The following is a 19,795-nucleotide window of genomic DNA, read 5'->3' as shown; positions in this document are numbered from 1 at the left end:
GCAAACCTGGTAAAGACCTATAGTAAACGTTTGACCTCTGTTATTGCCAACAAAGGTTATGTTACAAAGTATTGAGTTGTATTTTTGTTATTGACCAAATACTTATTTTCCACCCTGATTTACGAATAAATTCTTTACAAATCCTACCATGTGGATTCATGGATTTGTTTTTCACATTCTGTCTCTCACAGTTGAAGTGTACCTCTGGTGCAAATTACTGACCTCTGTCATCATTTTAGGTGGGGGAACTTGCACAATCGGTGGCTGACTAAATACTTTTTTGCCCCACTGTACATGCGCGGTTGAAGTAAAAGTTTATGCTGGGATCGGTGTTTTACATGACTGTCTGAAATCGCTAATAACATCTTTATGTGTATTATGGTTAGTTTGTGCAACATTAATCACTTTTCTTACCAGTGAATCTCAATATTTGATAGACACAGATGATGACTGTTGGGATTTGTTACATATGGAGATTTAATTAGTGGTTCTAAGATGCTTGTGGATGTAGCACTTTTACAATAATATTAGTATGACTAATAATGTGTTTGATCAGTTGAAGTCTTTGTTGTGGAGTCTGACAGCAGTGGGGAGGAAAGACCTGCGAAATCTCTCCAACAGGGATGAAAGCTTAGCCACCATTCTCCTGTCACTCACCACCTTCACTGGGTCCAGAGGGCATCCTAGAACAGAGATGGCCCTGCGGATCAGCCTGTTCAGTCTCTTCCTATCCCCAGCAGAGATGTTGCCACCCCAGCAGACCACACCATAAAAGATGGCTGAGGCCACCACAGAGTCATAGAAGGTCTTCAGGAGTGGGCCCTCCACTCCAAAAGACCTCCGCAGCAGGTACAGCCTGCTCTGACCTTTCCTGTAGAGGGCGTCTGAATTATGAGTCCAGTCCAGTTTGTTGTTCAGATGAACACCAAGGTACCTGTAGCTGTCCACAGCTTGTCCATACCTTGGATGTTCAGTGGTTGCAGTGGAGGATGTTTGTGCCTGCGGAAGTCTACCACCAGCTCCTTGGTTTTACTGGTGTTGATCTGTAGGTAGTTCAGCTGGCACCAGTCCACAAAGTCTTGAGTCAGTCCTCTGTACTCCTTGTCGTCCCCATCAGTGATGAGGCCGACTATTGCAGAGTCATCAGAGAACTTCTGCAGAAAACACTGGGTGGAGTTGTGGGAGAAGTCTGCAGTGTAGATGGTGAAGAGGAACAGAGCCAGAACCGTTCCCTGTGGGGCCCCCGTACTGCAGACGACTCTGTCCGACACACAGCCCTGAGTCCTCACATACTGTGGTCAGTCGGTGAGGTAGTCCAAAATTCAGGTAGTGAGGTGATGGTCCACTCCAGAGTTCTCCAACTTGTCCTTCAGGACCGTGGGAAGAATAGTGTTGAAGGCACTGGAGAAATCAAAGAACATGATTCTCACAGTGCTCCCAGCGGTCTCCAGGTGAGCGAGGGAACGATGTAGGAGGTGAATGACGGCAATAGCACTGAAACACAGTTGCTGAGCAGTCCACGTCATCAGACATCACTTTCAGTCACACATACTGCAGCGTTAACTATGGTGTGATATTACTGTGAAGTTTGCATGTTTAAGGTCTATAATATAACAGTAAATATAACATTAAGTCAAGAAAAATAACACTTTGTGGATAAAAATAAGGCAGAATCGCACAAGCGACATAAACCATATGGACCTGTTGTGAGTATTTGTACATCAGTGTTCACAATTCTGGCGTTTTTGATTGAAAAACATGAACTCTTGACATACTGTCATGTCCACGTGTTTCAAAAAAGCAAGTTTGAAGCTAAACACGCTTTGACTTGTGTCAGGTCTACAACTTTCAAAAGGCCACAAGCAGCTCCGGGTTTAATGCTGCACGAACGGAATAGCCTGCAGCATTCAAAAAGTCTACTGCAGCTGTTTAAGTAAATAACGGCAAAACATCAACAACGACGCGAAGAATTGTAAAAGTGTCGACAGTTAGAGATAATTTAGACAAGATTAACTTGAGAGGGGCTCAGCGTTCTGAAAAGCACAGGGAATGTCGAAGGGGGACTAGTTGCAGAAGAACAGAAAGGATTTTACAGTGACGCAACAATGTCTGTGCTGTGGTTACACTTTGCTCCTAATATATAGTGTCATACGGTACTTTATCCTTTGCTGAACACTGATTAAGTATGCAGTTGGCTTGAAGTGAAGCAAATTGTTCTCTGCCAAAGTGGAACTGTAATGCCCTGCCAAACCAGCCTGGCCTCATTGCAAAAAAATAAAAATAAAAATTAAATGGTCACAAAAAATATCGATTTATTTGACTCTTTTTATGGACATCAGGGACGACTTTATAACTAACGTATATCAAGAGGAAGTATATTTTGTGTCTGTAGCACGTTGTCTAGATTCTTCAGTGGCCATGCTTTATTATGGTAACAGAGACGATAAAGCTTTAAAGAAATGGCAACTCAAACCATATTTTTGTGTGAGTTTTTGTTGCTTAAATGTAACCATTTTAATGATAATTTGGGAATGGTGGAGTGATTCACTCCCCCACCCCACCACTCAAGCCTTCAAATTTGGATTTGTTTGGGAGTGGGGTTTCACTATTAGGACAAAAATCATTTTGGTGACCAAAAAAAAAAAAAGAAATTTTATGTTAAAGAGCACTAATAAGTAGATTAGAAGTTGTACAAAATGATATCACGTTTGTAGAGATGTTATAATTGTCCAGAGGATCTTACCATGTTACTCCCCTGTCAGATAGGACGTAGAAAACATGGTAATGTCTGCGGAGATGAAATGTTCTTCCACCATCTGTTAGCATTTAAGCACACATGCTTATTGATATTAGTTTAGACAGATATTTCCTTTACTGTCACATCTCCACATCTTAAAAGTGTGTGTGTGTGTGCGTGTACATCTGCACGCTGTAAAGTATACATTTTCAATTGTAATCACTGGTACATGTTGCCTGTGACCCCTCTCTGTGTTGAACTAATGTCTTCTTCAGCAACGTAACAGACGGACGTTGCATCTGTTCTATCAAACATACTGATGCACATAAAGAAGGATGAGCAGTGTTAGTGGAATCGGGCTGTTTCTCTTTTTGCATGCAAGATAAGATAGAGCTTGTGGGGATAAATGTTTGATAGGAGCTCATCTCATATATTATCATCTAGTTCCATTCAAAATTTCCTACCTTGATACCTGAGCAGGAATGCCTACTGTACATACAGGAAGTCATTGGTTACAGTTGGTCATGATTGTTAGCTGAGCTACTGGGATAACTGTCTGATGGAAGTGTCAGGTTGAGTAACCTCACAAAACAAGTGTCTAAGTCAGAAGATGAGTCAAGCGGGTTCTAAAGGCCATGTGATCAGCAACACATAGCACGACTGCCAAGACAGAAAACAAAAGGATAGGCATCAAAACAACCGGCACACAGAGCATTGATTCATTAGGATCATTAGTGTCTGCTCCAAAAAATCCACTGCTTTGTGTTTGGGTGTGCTAGTATCCATGCTTGCAGAGGCATGCAGCCAGAGGATGAGGAGTTTTAATTGTGTAATTTTTATATGTACTTTGAGTTTTTTCTTAATATATACACTAACTGGCCACTTTATTAGTTACACCTTGCTAGTTCTGGGTTGGACCCACTTTTGCCTTCAGAACTGCCTTTATTCTTCACAGCATATATTCAAGAAGGTGCTGGAAAAATTCCTATGAGATTTTGGTCCACATTGAAATGAAGGCATCACGCAGCATCACGGGCTTGATGCAGATTTGTTAGGTGATACATGATGCAATTCTCTAATTTCACAACATGCCAAAGGTGCTCTTTTGTATTGACATGTGGAGACTGTGGAGGTCATTTGAGTGCAGAAAACTCGTTTTGATGTCAAGAAAACAATTTGAGATGATCTGAACATCATGACATGGTTTGTTAATCTGCTGGAAGGCACCATCATTGTGGTCACGTAGGGATGGATGTTGAAGTAGTTTGGCTATTCTCCTTCGACCTGTGGTGTTAACAAGACATTTTTCACCCAGAGAGCTGCTGCTAACTGGACATTTTCTCTTGTTCCAACCATTCTCTGTAAGCTCTAGAGATGGTTGTGCAGGAAAGTCCCAGCAGTTTCTGAAATACTCAGTCCACCAGCAACCACATTCAAAGTTTTCTTTCTTCTCCATTCTGATGCTCACGTCTGTAAAATTTCTGTAAAATCTGTCTCAAATAATGCTATGTATGGTCACTTTGCCACTTGGCTATAAATGGCAGAATATCCCCTGTTTGTGTTTTGTGGAGTTTGGTATACCTTAGTTAGATTCCCTTGCATTTCCATGTAAAAAAACTGTCAAGGGCACAATACATTGTTCAGAGGTGTGGCAGTGTGCTCGTTTGTCCCAAAACACTACCTCTTGTTCTTGAATCCGTTCTGTAGAATCAGGTGTTAAAGAAGCTGCTCCAGTGTACAAATACTGCAGTGTGCAAAGCAGATACGCTTATTCAGCAGATGCTATTTTCTGATTGGCTTTTACATCTTCCGAGCTAGAAAATATGGGGAATATGCTGGTAATCCCCCCCCCCCCCCCCACCCCCACCCAAAAGACAGTGGAACAAATATTAGTGCAATAATCTCACCTCTCTTTCTCACTCACCTTTTTTCCTTGCTGCAAGAGTGCCAAAGTATACATGAATGAATGTTATGAACGTGTCTGAGAAAGCAGTAAGTCCCAGGCTCGGTCTGTCGGCACAACAGGGAGCAGGTGCAGAAGTTAAAAATACTAGGGCCCACACACCACTCACTTCCTGGGTTTACTTACTGCTGAAAGGAGTTATGTTCATGCACTTCATTTGTTTGGTAAAGATGATGCAACCATAAGAAGTCATCGAGGCTTACAGGTCTCAAGTTTGCTTGAAGCATTCACAGGATTTGTGGTGTCTTGACAAGCTGCTTATTCACAATGCCATAAATCCTCACACCTTCATTAGCACTGCAGTTTAATTATAGAGGGAACAGATTTGGACTGCAGAACAATAAAAGCCACCATTGCCCAGGCAGTAGTCCTTAATTCAGCTACCAGCTGTTTTCCAGATGTTTGACTGCAGGCCTTGAGGCTAACTAAACCATAGCTATGACTATCTTTAGCTCAGTGTGTGTCTGTGAGTATGAGAATGACAGAGAAATAAGTAAAGCAACTGACAGAGCAGGGAGAGGGATGGACTTCTGCGTGTGGTTGGCGTCAAGAAAGGATGACGTTCTTCAGACACGGGAAATACTTCTTACCATTTAGCTTTTCTCGTGTGTGTGTGTTTTGGGATCTTTCCGAGGCCAACGTGTTCCCTCTCTGTTTTTAGTCTCTCACACTGCAGCACTCAGGAAAGTGTTTTCACCAAAGACTGACCAAGAATACGGTGCAATTTTCTATCACACAGATGCACAACATACATAGTTATATTACTAGCATACATTTATAAACACATTCTAAAATGAAAAAGGATTAGGGTCAAAAGGGTTTCGTTTTATTTTGGTTTTTAAAGAAGGAACTGAAAGCTAAAAGTAAAGAGTCAGCAGTTTCAGCACTGTATCATATTTTGTAAACACAGGCAGCGCTCATTCCTGTTTTATCTTTAACATTCTGTGTGTTTATATAATGCGTGTGCGATTGTGCATGTTCGTGTCTATGGGATAATGTGGCTTGTTACAAAAAGTGCTTTAGATGCTCAGTTAATGCGGAAAAGCGCTATATAAAAGTAACCGTAAACTATGTCCTATAACTAAAATATAGCTGTAATATAGCTATATATAAATGTGATTATGTCCTATATAATTAATATAATAATAATAATAATAATGGATTCGATTTATATAGCGCTTTTCTAGGCACCCAAAGTGCTTTACAATACCACTATTCATTCACTCTCACATTCATACACTGGTGGAGGCAAGCTACAGTTGTAGCCACAGCTGCCCTGGGGCAGACTGACAGAAGCGAGGCTGCCATATCGCGCCATCGGCCCCTCTGGCCAACACCAGTAGGCAAGTAGGGTAAAGTGTCTTGCCCAAGGACACAACGACCAGGACAGAGAGCCCAGGGATCGAACTGGCGACCTTCCGGTTACAGATGCGATTCCCAACCCCCTGAGCCACCGTCGCCCCGTTATGTAGTTATTACATAACTACATAATTATAACTATAAAACTATATCATATATGATAACATCCTATAACTATATATTGTTGGTGCATTTAGTTTACAACTTATATTGAGTTACTGTTACTTTTTGTCAAGTGTAGTTTGGTACACTTGTTGCAGTTAATAATTTGAGCTTTATTTTTGAAGTAATGAACTCCTCTGCACAAAGAGTCCTGTGACTGGTGCTGTGATCTTGATTTCAGTTATGTGTTGTTTAGGTGTTTATACTAGTGGATGTAAGTAGTGGTTTCCGGTGTTGGGCTGTTACAGGCCCTAAGAGTGAGACTCTCATAGCGATGACTGTTTCCCAGTCGGGTCAGTGTGTAAGTGTACTGGGCACAGGAATGCAACAAAAAACAAACCAAACAATCAGAAACAGACTTGATGAGGGTGGCCTGAGGGCCTGACGTCCTCTAGTGGCTTCTGTGCTCCCTGTGCGGCACTGTGGAGCCAGCTTGCCATAAAATACCAGGATTGGCAGGTCCACCACTCACGCTCTGCGCTTTTCACAGACGAGAGCAGGTTAACCTTGAGTCTGGAGAAGCCGTGGAGAATGTTGTGCTGCCTGGAACATTGGTCAGCATGACCGGTTTAGTTGGGCTCGCATGGGACTGTGTATTGTTATGTTTTGACCCCCCTGATGCTGCCAGGTTCAGTGTGAGACTGTCCAGGAGCTTAATTATGCTCTAGTCCCGATCTGGGAGGAGATGCCCCAGGATGCCATCCATCGTCTCATTAGGCGCATGCCCCGATGCTGTAAAGCAAGCACTCAAGCATATAAGCCCCATACAAATGAATAGTTATGTCTATAACTTCTGTTCCCTGAAGGAGAGGAAAGAGGTACAACACATAAGTATGGGATATCACGCCCTCGCGTGTCTTGGCTGAAGAAACCTTTATTCACGCCTTTAAGGCAGATGACGTGTGATGACACGCGCACGGCCCCGCCTGCATATATAGCCGCTGTCATCACAGTCATCCCTCAGTTTGATAGCCGCTCTTCACCGAGCCAAACTGCTCAGTGGGGCCACCTTGTGTTGTACCTCATTTCTCTCCTTCAGGGAACAGAAGTTATAGACATAACTATTCGTTCCCTTTCAGTCGATTCACTCGGTACAACACATAAGTATGGGACATATATACATGCCCTGCAGAGCAGCCACCGAACCGGAATCGGACCACCACATCTTTAGTGAGTGGTAGACCCAGCGGAAAGGACAGCATGAGCCACCGAAGGGGCTGTAACGTCCAACCGATAAAACCGCACAAAAGTGTGCGGTGATGCCCAACTAGCTGCCGCACAAATATCAGCTACAGGCACCCCTTTAAAAAGAGCTCATGAGGTCGCCATCCCCCTGGTGGAATGAGCTCTCACCCCGTGGGGCAAAGCAAGACCTCTGGTGCCGTATGCCAGTGAGATAGCTTCTATAATCCAGTGGGACAGCCTCGGTTTCGACAGAGCTCTACCTCTATTTGGATTAGCGAAGCAGACAAACAGCTGGTCACATAAACGCACATTCTGAGTGCGCTCAATGTAGGTACGTAGCACATGCACTGGACAAAGAGAATGCATCCTCCTCTGCTCCTCAGATGCAAAAGGAGGGGAGCAAAAGCTCAGCAACTCAAACTCCATTGAGCTATAAAATGCAGGCATGATCTTGGGAAAATAGGCAGCATTTGGACGCAATACGACCTCGTGGCCATCAGGAGAGAACTGTGTGCAGGAGGGATGCACAGACAGCGCATGAAGGTCACCCACTCGCTTTGCCAAAGCCAAAGCGAGAAGTAATGCAGTCTTATATGAAAGAAATTTCATATCCACAGACTCAATGGGTTCAAACGGGGGCTACAAAGGGCCTCCAGCACCAAAGACAAGTCCCAAGCAGGGACACTGGACTTAAGCACGGGCCTCAGCCGGTGAACTCCTTTCAGAAAACGTATGGCGAGGGGATGTGCACCTAGTGTCACCCCGTCAAAGCCAATATGACAAGCAGATATAGCTGCTAAATAAACCTTAATTGTCGAAAATGAAAGGCCCTTATCCAGCAGCTCCTGCAGGAATGTCAAAACATCCACAATAGAGCACTGAAATGGGAGTGTGGCGGTCCTGGCACCATTGCTCGAAGGCTCGCCATTTGTAAGCGTACAAGCCTCTAGTAGATGAGGCCCTAGCGCTCTGAATTGTCGCTATCACACTAGGTGGCAAACCCTTAGCAATCAAGTTTAACCTCTCAGCAGGTAAGCATGAAGGCGCCACAGGTCTGGGCGCGGATGAAACACTTCTGCACAAGCCTGAGAGGGGAGATCCCTGTGGAGAGGAAGCTGCCAAGGACTCGCTGCTAGCAGGCTGATTATCTCTGCATACCACGACCTTGTGGGCCACCAAGGGGCCACTAGAATCAGAGAGAGGGAATGCCGACGCGCTCTCTCTAGAACTGGAGATATAATTTCTACTGGGGGAAATGCATACAGGAGCACGTCTGGCCATTGGTGCGCTAGCGCATCCAAGCCCAAGGGTGCATCATGGTCAATTATGGAGAAGAACAGGGGGCAGTGAGTATTTACCCTGGAAGCAAAAATATCTATTTGCTTCCAGGGTATCTAGGTCCCAAATCTGAGCCACTATTAAAGGGTGTAACCTCCGTTCTCTCACCAGAGGACCCCCCCTGGAGAGAAGGTCCGGCCCCCGGTTTGGGTGGGTGGGTGATTAAACTGAGCGAGGCAGCGATGAAACGCGGCCACTCTGTGCTCCGACAAACGTGCGTGGCTGGAAAGCGCGGATTCAGCGAGGTGAAGAGCGTAAGAACTGAGGGATGACTGTGATGCTATATGTGCAGGCGGGGCCGTGCGCGTGTCATCACACGTCATCTGCCTTAAAGGCGTGAATAAAGGTTTCTTCAGCCAGGACACGCGAGGGCATGATATCCCATTCTTACGTGTTGTACCGAGTGAATCGACTAAAGGGGAACTACTGAATTCCATTTTGAGTTTTTGCAATCAGAGTTTGCGTTTTTTTTTATTTTTTATTATTATTATTATTATTTTTTTCCTAATTTATGTCACTTTGATTTTTAGAGTTGCTTTAAACTCAGCCCTCTATAAGATGATCATTTTTATTACCATCAAACGATGGCGCATCCTCTTATTTCTGACATCTTTACCAGTCCATATCAGTGTAAATATCCCAGCACAGGTTTTTTCCTCCTGAGGTCTGATGTGTTTTCAAAGTTTCTTTAATTTTTTTAGCAGTGTGAATTAAGATTATGTGATTTTAGCTTCTTTAGACATCCATAATAAGTTGATGTAACTCACTACTGTTTTTTTGAAAATATTTTTATTGAAAAAAGAAAACAACAGTACTTGCGGTTACCGAAATACAATCAACCCTTCTTCATTTTCCTAAGTAAATAAACTTATATAAAACAACGCATTCTAAAACACAGCCATCAAACATGTGAGAGGAATATAACAGTAACAGAAGTGCATTTAAACAGGCAATTCCTCTAGACTAGCAAAATAAGAGATAAAGGGTTGCCACTTGTGAAAAAATTTGGCTGTGCAACCTCTCAACGTATATTTAATTTTTCAAGTTTTAAAAAAAAAAACATGACATCTTTAAGCCACCGGGAAATAGTAGGATACTGAACAGACTTCCAATGCAACAATATTAGACGTCTCGCTAATAGGGATGTGAAAGCTATAATATCCTTTTGTGTGGAATCAAGTGTAAGTGAGCGAACAGGAATCCCAAATACAGCAATCAGAGGACAAGGATGAAGAGCTACCCCAAGAACAGTTGACATAATAGCAAAATACCCTGTCCAGAAACCTTGTAGCTCAGGACACAGAAAAAACATGTGGCTAAGGTGACAAGGAGAACGATGGCATTTATCGCATTTATTTTCCACTTCTGGATACAATTCAGAAAGTCTAGACTTAGAGAAATGCACCCTGTGTATGACCTTAGTAACTCACTACTGTTAAACATATCTTAATTTTCTGAGACAATAAATCTTCATATTTCTTTAAGTAAAAACCAGATTATAAAATGTAGTATCATACCAGTACCAGAGAGCTCTCTTTGCTGTAACAACCCAGTCTCACGACAGTTTATGAAATTGCCACAACATTTAATCTAGTGATTCATGTTCCGCATAACAAATTTCCAGTCTTATATTTGTGTCCTTGAACATGACTTTTCATCTGTCTCTTTTTATATGTACAAATTCATGTCCATAGACATGAAATGCTTTCCACTTTTAAAAGGCATTTGGAGGGTGGAGGTGGAGCAAATCATTTTGCCACCACTCACGAAGACCCAGGTTTGAGTGATGCACGTCACAGACGTTCGTTCGTATCACTCTAAAACACGCCAGTATTTAGCTTAGAAAAAAAAGATCAGGTTCCACTTCTTTTAAAGCTTTATTTTCTGGGTTGCCATGGTGACACCTACCCGCTTTCTCTGGACAAAATACCTGCTCCTGACATGAAATCTACTTCCTATTGAAATGCATTCCTTTCAAGCTGTCAGTGTTCACTGACACAAAAAACTCTCAAAACAAAACGTGACAGAAAGAAATGGACAGGTTTTTTTTTTTTGGTTTTTGGTTTTTCCAGCCACTTCATGTTTTGTTCTGAGACTGCAGGTTGTATCAGATTTTGCTTTTTGTTGTGGCCACTCCTTGATCACAAAGAAATGTTGCATTTTGATTTATTTCCAATGGTTTATTAAAAAAGAAATGTGCTTACTGTTTACGATGCTAATGATTAAATCAATATGAATTTCCACATTTAAACAGCGCCCATTTTGCCTCCGTTCACCTGGCACTTCTACTCTTCTGAGTGTTAAACTCAGAGATACACAAGATTTACCTACCGCACATATTTCCTTATCTGCCACGAAAATAATGGCGATTTAGGTCTGTTATCGTCACCAGTCTTGTAGTTGTTCATCAAGAGCAGCACACTGATTGCCGTTCAGATAGCTAGACTTGCCATGGTTCATTTAGGACTGTTAACATCTGTGTGTACCTTGAAACCACACTCGGTAAGACTTAACACGCAAGAGCTGTAGATCAACTTTACACATCTGTGCTCTGCTATTGCATTATTTATACTTGTTTGTAATCCAAACTGAAAGGTATCTAATATTTGCAGATCGTAATAGTTTGCATCCATTTTTTTTTCTTCTCTTTTTTTGTTATAATGCACTTAACACTGCGGTGTTCCCTCGAGTTTATGTTCCTGTGTACTTGTGGAGCCTGTTCAGACATGCAGAAGAGCAGCTCATCGTGCTTTCTGTGTACACTCTTTCTGCTGACTTGTTACTTTTGCAGCAACAACTTTCAAAGTCTTTCGTTCCGCTTGCAACACTGAACTGGAGCACTTAGCAGTCAGCTATTTCCCACTTTTCATTTCAGTGTTTGAGTGGGCTTCTTCCTCTCTTTATTTGACTTTTTTGTCCTTTAGTCTGTCCTTTCTGATCTTCCTCTTTTTCTTGTCTTTTTTAAATACAATGCTAAGTCACAGCTTGTGCTATCAAGCTGAAGAAGAGGACGATTTAAGTGACAAAAGTGAAAGCAACACACCAGTGCACTGAAGTCATTTGATAATAAATGATAGATTTCTCTCATGTGATTCACTTTTTCATAAGACTCTACTGATCACAACATGAGCACAATAGGATACCAAACCTGTTACTCTGAGGTTTCTTTAGATGCATCCTGTTTTACAGGCCTGTTTAAAAACATTTCAGGGCCTCACTGTTGTCCATAAATGCTGCAGCTTGAGTTTGTGACTGCTATTAGTGAGACGGCATAGATGGAAAAAACAAAAGTGACTAGCAACTTCCCCTGCCCTGGGTCACTGACTGCCTTTGAATTGCAGTGCCTGCTTGTTTATTGGGTTTCAGCTGAGAATGACTGGCATCCTGCCTCTTCCTGTACTGTTATATGTGCATGTGTGAACCCACCAAGAGTCCTAGAAACACGGGATGCATCCCAATTGAGGCCTTCGTCTGCAATTGCTTTCATCACGAGCGCTCACTTATCAGATAGGACAGGTTGAAATAAAGCTAATCAAAGGCCCATGAATGGATGAATGGATGTCTGAGCGCTTTTATGTGTTAGTGTGATCAAAACTACAGGTTAAAGGGAGGAGATGATAAGAGTGGGGGACACTACTGAAGTTCATCATGAGTTGCCAAGTTTTTCTGCTTCTGCAGCTTCCCTCCCATCTTTGATATTTCAGCGAGATTCCCTGCAGTTCACATGCTAGTGTCCCTCGCATTTCCATTTTTATAAATTTCCTCGGGGGGAGAAAGCCTTGTTTGTTTACTCCATGTTATAACTGGCTGTGTGCCATATTTCTCATTGCCCTCCACACTGTCCGTTTCTATTCCTGCTTGATTTGCGCCTTCCCCAATGCTGCAGAAGGTTTTTGTAACTGAGCCACATAACTATATTTAAATTTATGGCTCTCGATGATAAAATTATAGTCTTTAACAGAAGGCTTTGCCACAAGTCTGAAAACTCAAGCGGTTTAACAAATTCCAAACATTTTCTGCTGTTACAATAGTAGATGTGAAGAATTGTGCATCCTTTGCTGGAGGGTGAACTCTGTAAATGCTTGTATTTGTATGTGGATCACACAAGCATGTGAGGCTATTATAACTAACTAGGTCATTGTGATGAGACTACTGTTCATCTAAACTATATATAGTGCTAAAATGAAAATGATGAAGAGGCTGTTTTGTCTCTGTAGCCTGAATGCACAATGATTTTCCTCAGCAGACTAACAGAGAATTCTCCAAGCCCACTCATCCCTCTTTAATTCACTTACACAGTAAATTAGACTCTTGATACACTCTTAAAGGGAAGATCATGATGATAGAGGGGAAATGAAGTGCAGGTGATTCAGCAATTCATTACATTTTTGTAGAGTATTTTGTGATTCAAGTAAACATCTTTGTGTGGTGATTTCATGTGCACATGTGCAGCCTTTTTACTTTTATTAGTGATGATTATCTCATACTGTTTAGACATGAAAATGTAATCTATGAAGGTTATGTTTAATGCAGCATCACTTCATTCCTTAATCAGTCTTCAAGGGTAAATGTGGTGCCGTGAGAAACATCTGTTTTACGGGTAACTACCACAGTGGTGGTTTTGAGTACGTTGGCAGGTGTTTTGTGTGTCTGGATTCTCCGTGTGGTAGCATCCCCACTGTGCAAGATGAATCTTTACAGCTGTGTAGTTGAGATCAAAATGAAGGACTTGTTGGAAGACTTGCAGATTATCAGCTCAAGAAGTAGTGAATATAGTACTGCAGAAGTAGGAAGGTCAAGAAAATACCTGTGATGAGGCTGCTGTGATCCCATCGCCAGGGGATCTGTTTTTAACTCATCCAGGCACAGGACTGGCGAGCTTATGCCACAGTAAGTTCACAGGAATAGCTGGTAATCCTCTAGAATTAATCAAACTTGCATACCGTGATTACCTAATCAGGTCTGCACACAAACTGTGCTTGATGTCAAAGTCAGATTTGTTGTTTTATGGGTTATAAGCTATGAAACATTCTGGTTTTAATGTTATCCATTAATTAATGAACCCTGTAAATGATACTTTAAATCTCTAGTTTTAACATTCAGGTCTCTGTGAGCGAGTCTTGAGAAGTGAGCGTATGAAGCAGACCTTTTTTGTTACTGTATTCTGATCTTTTTTTAGAGTTAATGCATTTTGCAGTGCTGTTGGTTTGCAGTTTTTCTTATTTTTACCCATCACTAAGATTTTCAAGATCCAAGGCTGCTGATGGCTTTAACAGGCCTCAGTCTGGCTCTCTTTGTCGGTTTCTGGAAATTACCTTTTCTTCTTCCTCTTGGCTTTTCTTAAAGCTGTAGTAACAGCACTGTCACCACACTAGTAAAACCGTAAAGGGTTACTGCCATAGTCAGAGCAAAATACTGCCCTACACTGGAGCTCAGCTCAGGAGACCATAAGCAGAAGAATTTGAGTTTAGTTTGGTCATATTCGAGCACCGCAGCAGTCTTTATATGCAAACCTTGGATCGTTAACGCAGACACTGGAGTCAAGATCAGGTTTCGTGTCATGTTTCATTCCACAAGCTCTCAGTTTCAGCCGTTTCCTACAGAGCTCTTTGCGTGTGTGTTGTGGAAAAAGTACAAGAAAATGCTGTACAGAGCTTTCGGTGTAAATGGGCTGTTTTGAAATGCTAACAAAATTGTGATTGTCAGTTTTTTCTTAGCCTATATAACTTTGAACTGTCTCAACAGTTGAGACGGTTCAAGCTTGTGCCATGAAGGGTCGCGGCACAGATGTGTGCAGTTGGATGTTTATTGTTCTATTGTGTCTGTGATGGTGTTACAAATATAGATATGGAAAACAACTTGGGCATTAATTAAATACCCGAAAAACCTGATCAAAAATTTTTTTTTCTAGCATGTTTGTGTAGGTAATACTTGTAGCCGAACACCACATCAGATGGTCTAGTTGCGTCATTTTTCTTAAGATAACCACTATGATTATAAAAACATAATAACGTTAATTATAAAAGGCCTTTAAACTTATCACAATTATCCACTTCTGCAGTGATTGTCATTGCAGACCTGTTGTTCCAGACCTGCAGCTTCAGTGTTTTCCGTTCTGTGATTTTAAGCTTCCTCCCTTCCTTGCTTCCTCCTCCACCCTCCTGCTGTGATGTGGGCTTTTCTTTCTCTGTTCCTTCCATTATCTAGTCTTCATAAAGTGTTCTTTATTAATTGACATGATCTGATGGCACATGAAAAGGAGCGCCCAGCTATGGAAACAGTTTCACTGTAACAACAACAACAACAGTGCTCGATTCTTACTGTAGCCAAATTATGGTGAGACATTACGAGCAGAAACTGTGTAAAGTCCATATATACTCACAGAAATGTGCAAAAAGCCTACTTAGTCAGACTTTATCTGTGCTAAATTAGAAACCCGTCACTGACAAGGGCTTCAGACTTAATCTGTTATAGTTTCTGTTGTTGTCTGAAAAGGCACTCATCTTATTGTCTCGCACCTTTTCCTCATTTTTCCTGTCAACAGTTACGTTTATGATGTTTTAATGACTTTTCCCCCCCTCTCTGTTTTCAGACTGCCAAAGGCTACATCCTTTTGTTTGATGTGCTTGGTGGAGGGGATGACAAGTACCTCTATGAGCCTGTCTATCCAAAGTGAGTGCGCCACACATTCAGACTACTTTTAAAGAGCTATCGAACCATTGTTTGATAAATGTGTTTAAGATCCCCATTAGTATCAAAGAGGGTTATAAACAGTGCGTGCTTGAAGACGAGCCTACCTTGTGATTGACATTTTGCTGCGGTTTAAGCAGCATCACTCCATTTGTGTCTTTGGGTACACAGAAAGAGGAACGGTGGGAATTTTGTGGGCTTGTCTACAGTCTGTTGACACAGAAAAGAAAAGGGAACAACAGCAACGCTCACAACAAATAGAAGCCGGGGAAAAAATTGAGATCAAAAGACACTCATGAGAAACACAAATGACCATCTGCACAACTGTGCTAGGTGTTTTAGGCAGATCCACCCCTCACTCTTCATAACAGGTTTGCAGTAACAGAAGTATGAGCCACACAGGCCTTAGAGACTGGTCACTAACCAAATCTGTATTCCCTGATTCGCTTTGGCAAGTGGTTGCTGCCTGCTGCTGAGTGAAATCTGTAACAAAGATCACAAAAAATCTCCTTGTAATTGCTTTTGCGACTCATTTTTGTGGGGTTTCAATTAGGTGGTAGTACCTTGTACCAGGTAAAAACTACAATCGGAGAGCCTCTGCTTCAATGAAAAAGCTGTACCTTGCTGCTTCAAGCATCATGTTATAAAGGCCACAGCTGTGAGTTTAAAGGCAAACAGTTTGTGTTTCAGGTTTCTTCACAGTTTCACTTTTGTTTAGCAAGTCGTTGGAGTGGGTTTTTTTGTTTGTTTTTTTAAGGCATGTCAGTGTCTTCCATGCAAACTAGGCGCTACCAAATCAGTCACAAGGACATTATCAGTACATCATCATGTACAGTGGGGCAAAAAAGTATTTAGTCAGCCACCGATTGTGCAAGTTCCCCCACCTAAAATGATGACAGAGGTCAGTAATTTGCACCACAGGTACACTTCAACTGTGAGAGACAGAATGTGAAAAAAAAAATCCATGAATCCACATGGTAGGATTTGTAAAGAATTTATTCGTAAATCAGGGTGGAAAATAAGTATTTGGTCAATAACAAAAATACAACTCAATACTTTGTAACATGACCTTTGTTGTTGGCAATAACAGAGGTCAAACGTTTACTATAGGTCTTTACCAGGTTTGCACACACAGTAGCTGGTATTTTGGCCCATTCCTCCATGCAGATCTTCTCGAGAGCAGTGATGTTTTGGGGCTGTCGCCGAGCAACACGGACTTTCAACTCCCGCCACAGATTTTCTATGGGGTTGAGGTCTGGAGACTGGCTAGGCCACTCCAGGACTTTCAAATGCTTCTTACGGAGCCACTCCTTTGTTGCCCGGGCGGTGTGTTTTGGATCATTGTCATGTTGGAAGACCCAGCCTCGTTTCATCTTCAAAGTTCTCGCTGATGGAAGGAGGTTTTGGCTCAAAATCTCACGATACATGGCCCCATTCATTCTGTCCTTAACACGGATCAGTCGTCCTGTCCCCTTGGCAGAAAAACAGCCCCATAGCATGATGTTTCCACCCCCATGCTTCACAGTAGGTATGGTGTTCTTGGGATGCAACTCAGTATTCTTCTTCCTCCAAACACGACGAGTTGAGTTTATACCAAAAAGTTCTACTTTGGTTTCATCTGACCACATGACATTCTCCCAATCCTCTGCTGTATCATCCATGTGCTCTCTGGCAAACTTCAGACGGGCCTGGACATGCACTGGCTTCAGCAGCGGAACACGTCTGGCACTGCGGGATTTGATTCCCTGCCGTTGTAGTGTGTTACTGATGGTGACCTTTGTTACTTTGGTCCCAGCTCTCTGCAGGTCATTCACCAGGTCCCCCCGTGTGGTTCTGGGATCTTTGCTCACCGTTCTCATGATCATTTTGACCCCACGGGATGAGGTCTTGCGTGGAGCCCCAGATCGAGGGAGATTATCAGTGGTCTTGTATGTCTTCCATTTTCTGATGATTGCTCCCACAGTTGATTTTTTCACACCAAGCTGCTTGCCTATTGTAGATTCACTCTTCCCAGTCTGGTGCAGGTCTACAATACTTTTCCTGGTGTCCTTCGAAAGCTCTTTGGTCTTGGCCATGGCGGAGTTTGGAGTCTGACTGTTTGAGGCTGTGGACAGGTGTCTTTTATACAGATGATGAGTTCAAACAGGTGCCATTCATACAGGTAACGAGTGGGGGACAGAAAAGCTTCTTACAGAAGACGTTACAGGTCTGTGAGAGCCAGAGATTTTCCATGTTTGAGGTGACCAAATACTTATTTTCCACCCTAATTTACGAATAAATTCTTTACAAATCCTACCATGTGAATTCATGGATTTTTTTTTCACATTCTGTCTCTCACAGTTGAAGTGTACCTGTGGTGCAAATTACTGACCTCTGTCATCATTTTAAGTGGGGGAACTTGCACAATCGGTGGCTGACTAAATACTTTTTTGCCCCACTGTACCTCTGTGTGACCAGCAAGTACCCTCCTGCAACCACTCTGCAACTGGTTGAGAAATACACTGTGTAAGCTGGTGTTTACCAGGAGGACACTAACCTTTCTCTTGATTTTACAGTCGGTACTTTCATCCTTTATATACATATGCAGTGATTAGTTGAACAGGGCCCAGATTGCACTGGTTACCTCTTCTGTCAGTGATGTTTGCCTCGCTAAACTGCTGTGTCTCCATCACCTGTGTCTACATATACAGTCAACCATAAGAGAGAGAACAGGAAACGCTGCCTTGAAGTAAAACTCTTAACTTATTCACTCTGGCAACTGCAGTTGCCAGTTTAATCTTTTACTGTGTCTGTGATGCAGACTTTGACAGTGAAAGGTGGTTATGTAATGTTATGGGTGTGGTATCATTATGACTATCAACATGTGTGGGGGGAGGAAAGCAGTAGCAGGTATACAGGTGCAGTTTACTAGTAAACACTCTGTTTGCTCATGATTGCATTTGCGTCATTAGAGCAGGCGGTGAAATTATAGCTGCAGTTTCTCCATTACCTCCATAGCTGATCCTCGGAGGATTAGAAATATTCAGAGCACATTCAGATTTTTCATTTATTTCTTTTTTGCAGCATTTAGCTTTTTATAACTGAAAAAAACACGTTTTCCTTTTTCTTTCTCTTTTTGCCATGAAGTGTTGATTAATAGGACCGTAAGATAATTTAAACATTCAAAATCTAAAACACAATAAAATATCCATGAAGTTTAGCAAAGTGAATACTTTTCCGTCTGCTTAGGGATGTTTGCTCTCTTCTCTTGCTAATTCTCCCATGTTTGTTCACCATATAAAGCATTTGTTTGATTGAAATGCGTCTCAAAGCGTGTACTTCACATTCCTTTAGAGCACACCAGCAGCGTTTGAGCAAGTTAGGACATATTCAGTGTTCATTGTCAGCTCTGTGACTTTGCAATTTTAGCATTTCACTGGGTTTACTTTCACGTAACTCGGAGTAAAATGTGTGTTTGGAATGATGTGGTTGCACAGAGGAAGCCCTCGTGTGAAGGTGACCCCTGGTTTTAAGGAGGAGCAATGTGCACCCGCTCTCTCTCTGGAGATGAAGAAGCCTGTGGATCTGGAGGCCCCCATCACCAGGTAGGTGCTCTCTCATACATACTTTCTTTCTGTTGTGTCTACCTGTCTGCCTCAGCCTCACACAGGCATCAGCTCACTCCCTCTCGGTCTTTGATGTGTCATCAAGCTCACATTTACACAGGCAAATTCTCCTGCACAAACACACACACTCAAGGTTTACTCACACTCTGTCTCCATTCAAGCACTCACTGTAAACTCTCAACAATGTTTATGGCCACCCCTTGAGCTTAGCTTCATCATTATCTGTTTATGTTTCCATGTAAATAACTCTTTCTTGAACCTACAAATATTTACCTGGGTATAAATGTTCTTGTTACTTTCAAAACAGTGATTTAAAACGTCGTAAATTAAACACAGGCAGGATAGCTTCCATAAAACCTGCACAACAGAATCAGAATCACTGTTGTTCTGTGTGAGCGCTAACTATAGTGTTGGATTTGAAACATTTTAAAGATTTAAGCTGTGCACAAATGCTTCTCAGGTAGTTTATCAGCAGCTATTTAAAGATTAAAACATTTTTTTAACAAATGTAGCTCTTTGTCAGCCATTTGGCTCACGGTAATGGCTCGAAAACATCTCTTCCTCTGATGGAAAGACAGTGTTGGCAGTGAGAGACAGCTCAGGTGCAAAGAGAAGCTAAAGTCCTCTGATGTGGATTTTTAACGGCAGAGGCCCACAGAGAGGAAATGCATGAATTGGCAAAAATGAATGAGAGGGAGGAGTGAGTGACAGATGAGCTAACTGATTAAAGCAAAGAAGACAGAATTAATTCAAATC

The 19,795-nt window shown here is 42.1% G+C and overlaps 1 protein-coding gene across 2 annotated transcripts in view; it reads left to right on the top strand.

Moving 5' to 3' along the window:
• Nucleotides 1-19,795, top strand: part of ric1 (RIC1 homolog, RAB6A GEF complex partner 1) — a 45,314-nt gene that overhangs the window by 7,995 nt on the left and 17,524 nt on the right. For both annotated transcript variants that reach the window (XM_085279648.1, XM_085279647.1), the window contains exons 3-4: nt 15,337-15,416; nt 18,911-19,018. In XM_085279648.1, coding sequence (XP_085135774.1) covers nt 15,337-15,416; nt 18,911-19,018 — 188 coding nt within the window. The remainder of the gene's footprint in view (nt 1-15,336; nt 15,417-18,910; nt 19,019-19,795) is intronic.

Source organism: Mchenga conophoros, linkage group LG7 (assembly GCF_057382185.1).
Source record: "Mchenga conophoros isolate Kocher_MC1m ecotype Shallow Benthic linkage group LG7, M_conophoros_male_GT1.1, whole genome shotgun sequence".
Lineage (NCBI taxonomy): Eukaryota > Metazoa > Chordata > Actinopteri > Cichliformes > Cichlidae > Mchenga > Mchenga conophoros.
Note: the sequence above shows the minus strand (reverse complement) of the source record. Positions and strands in the feature narration are given on the sequence as shown.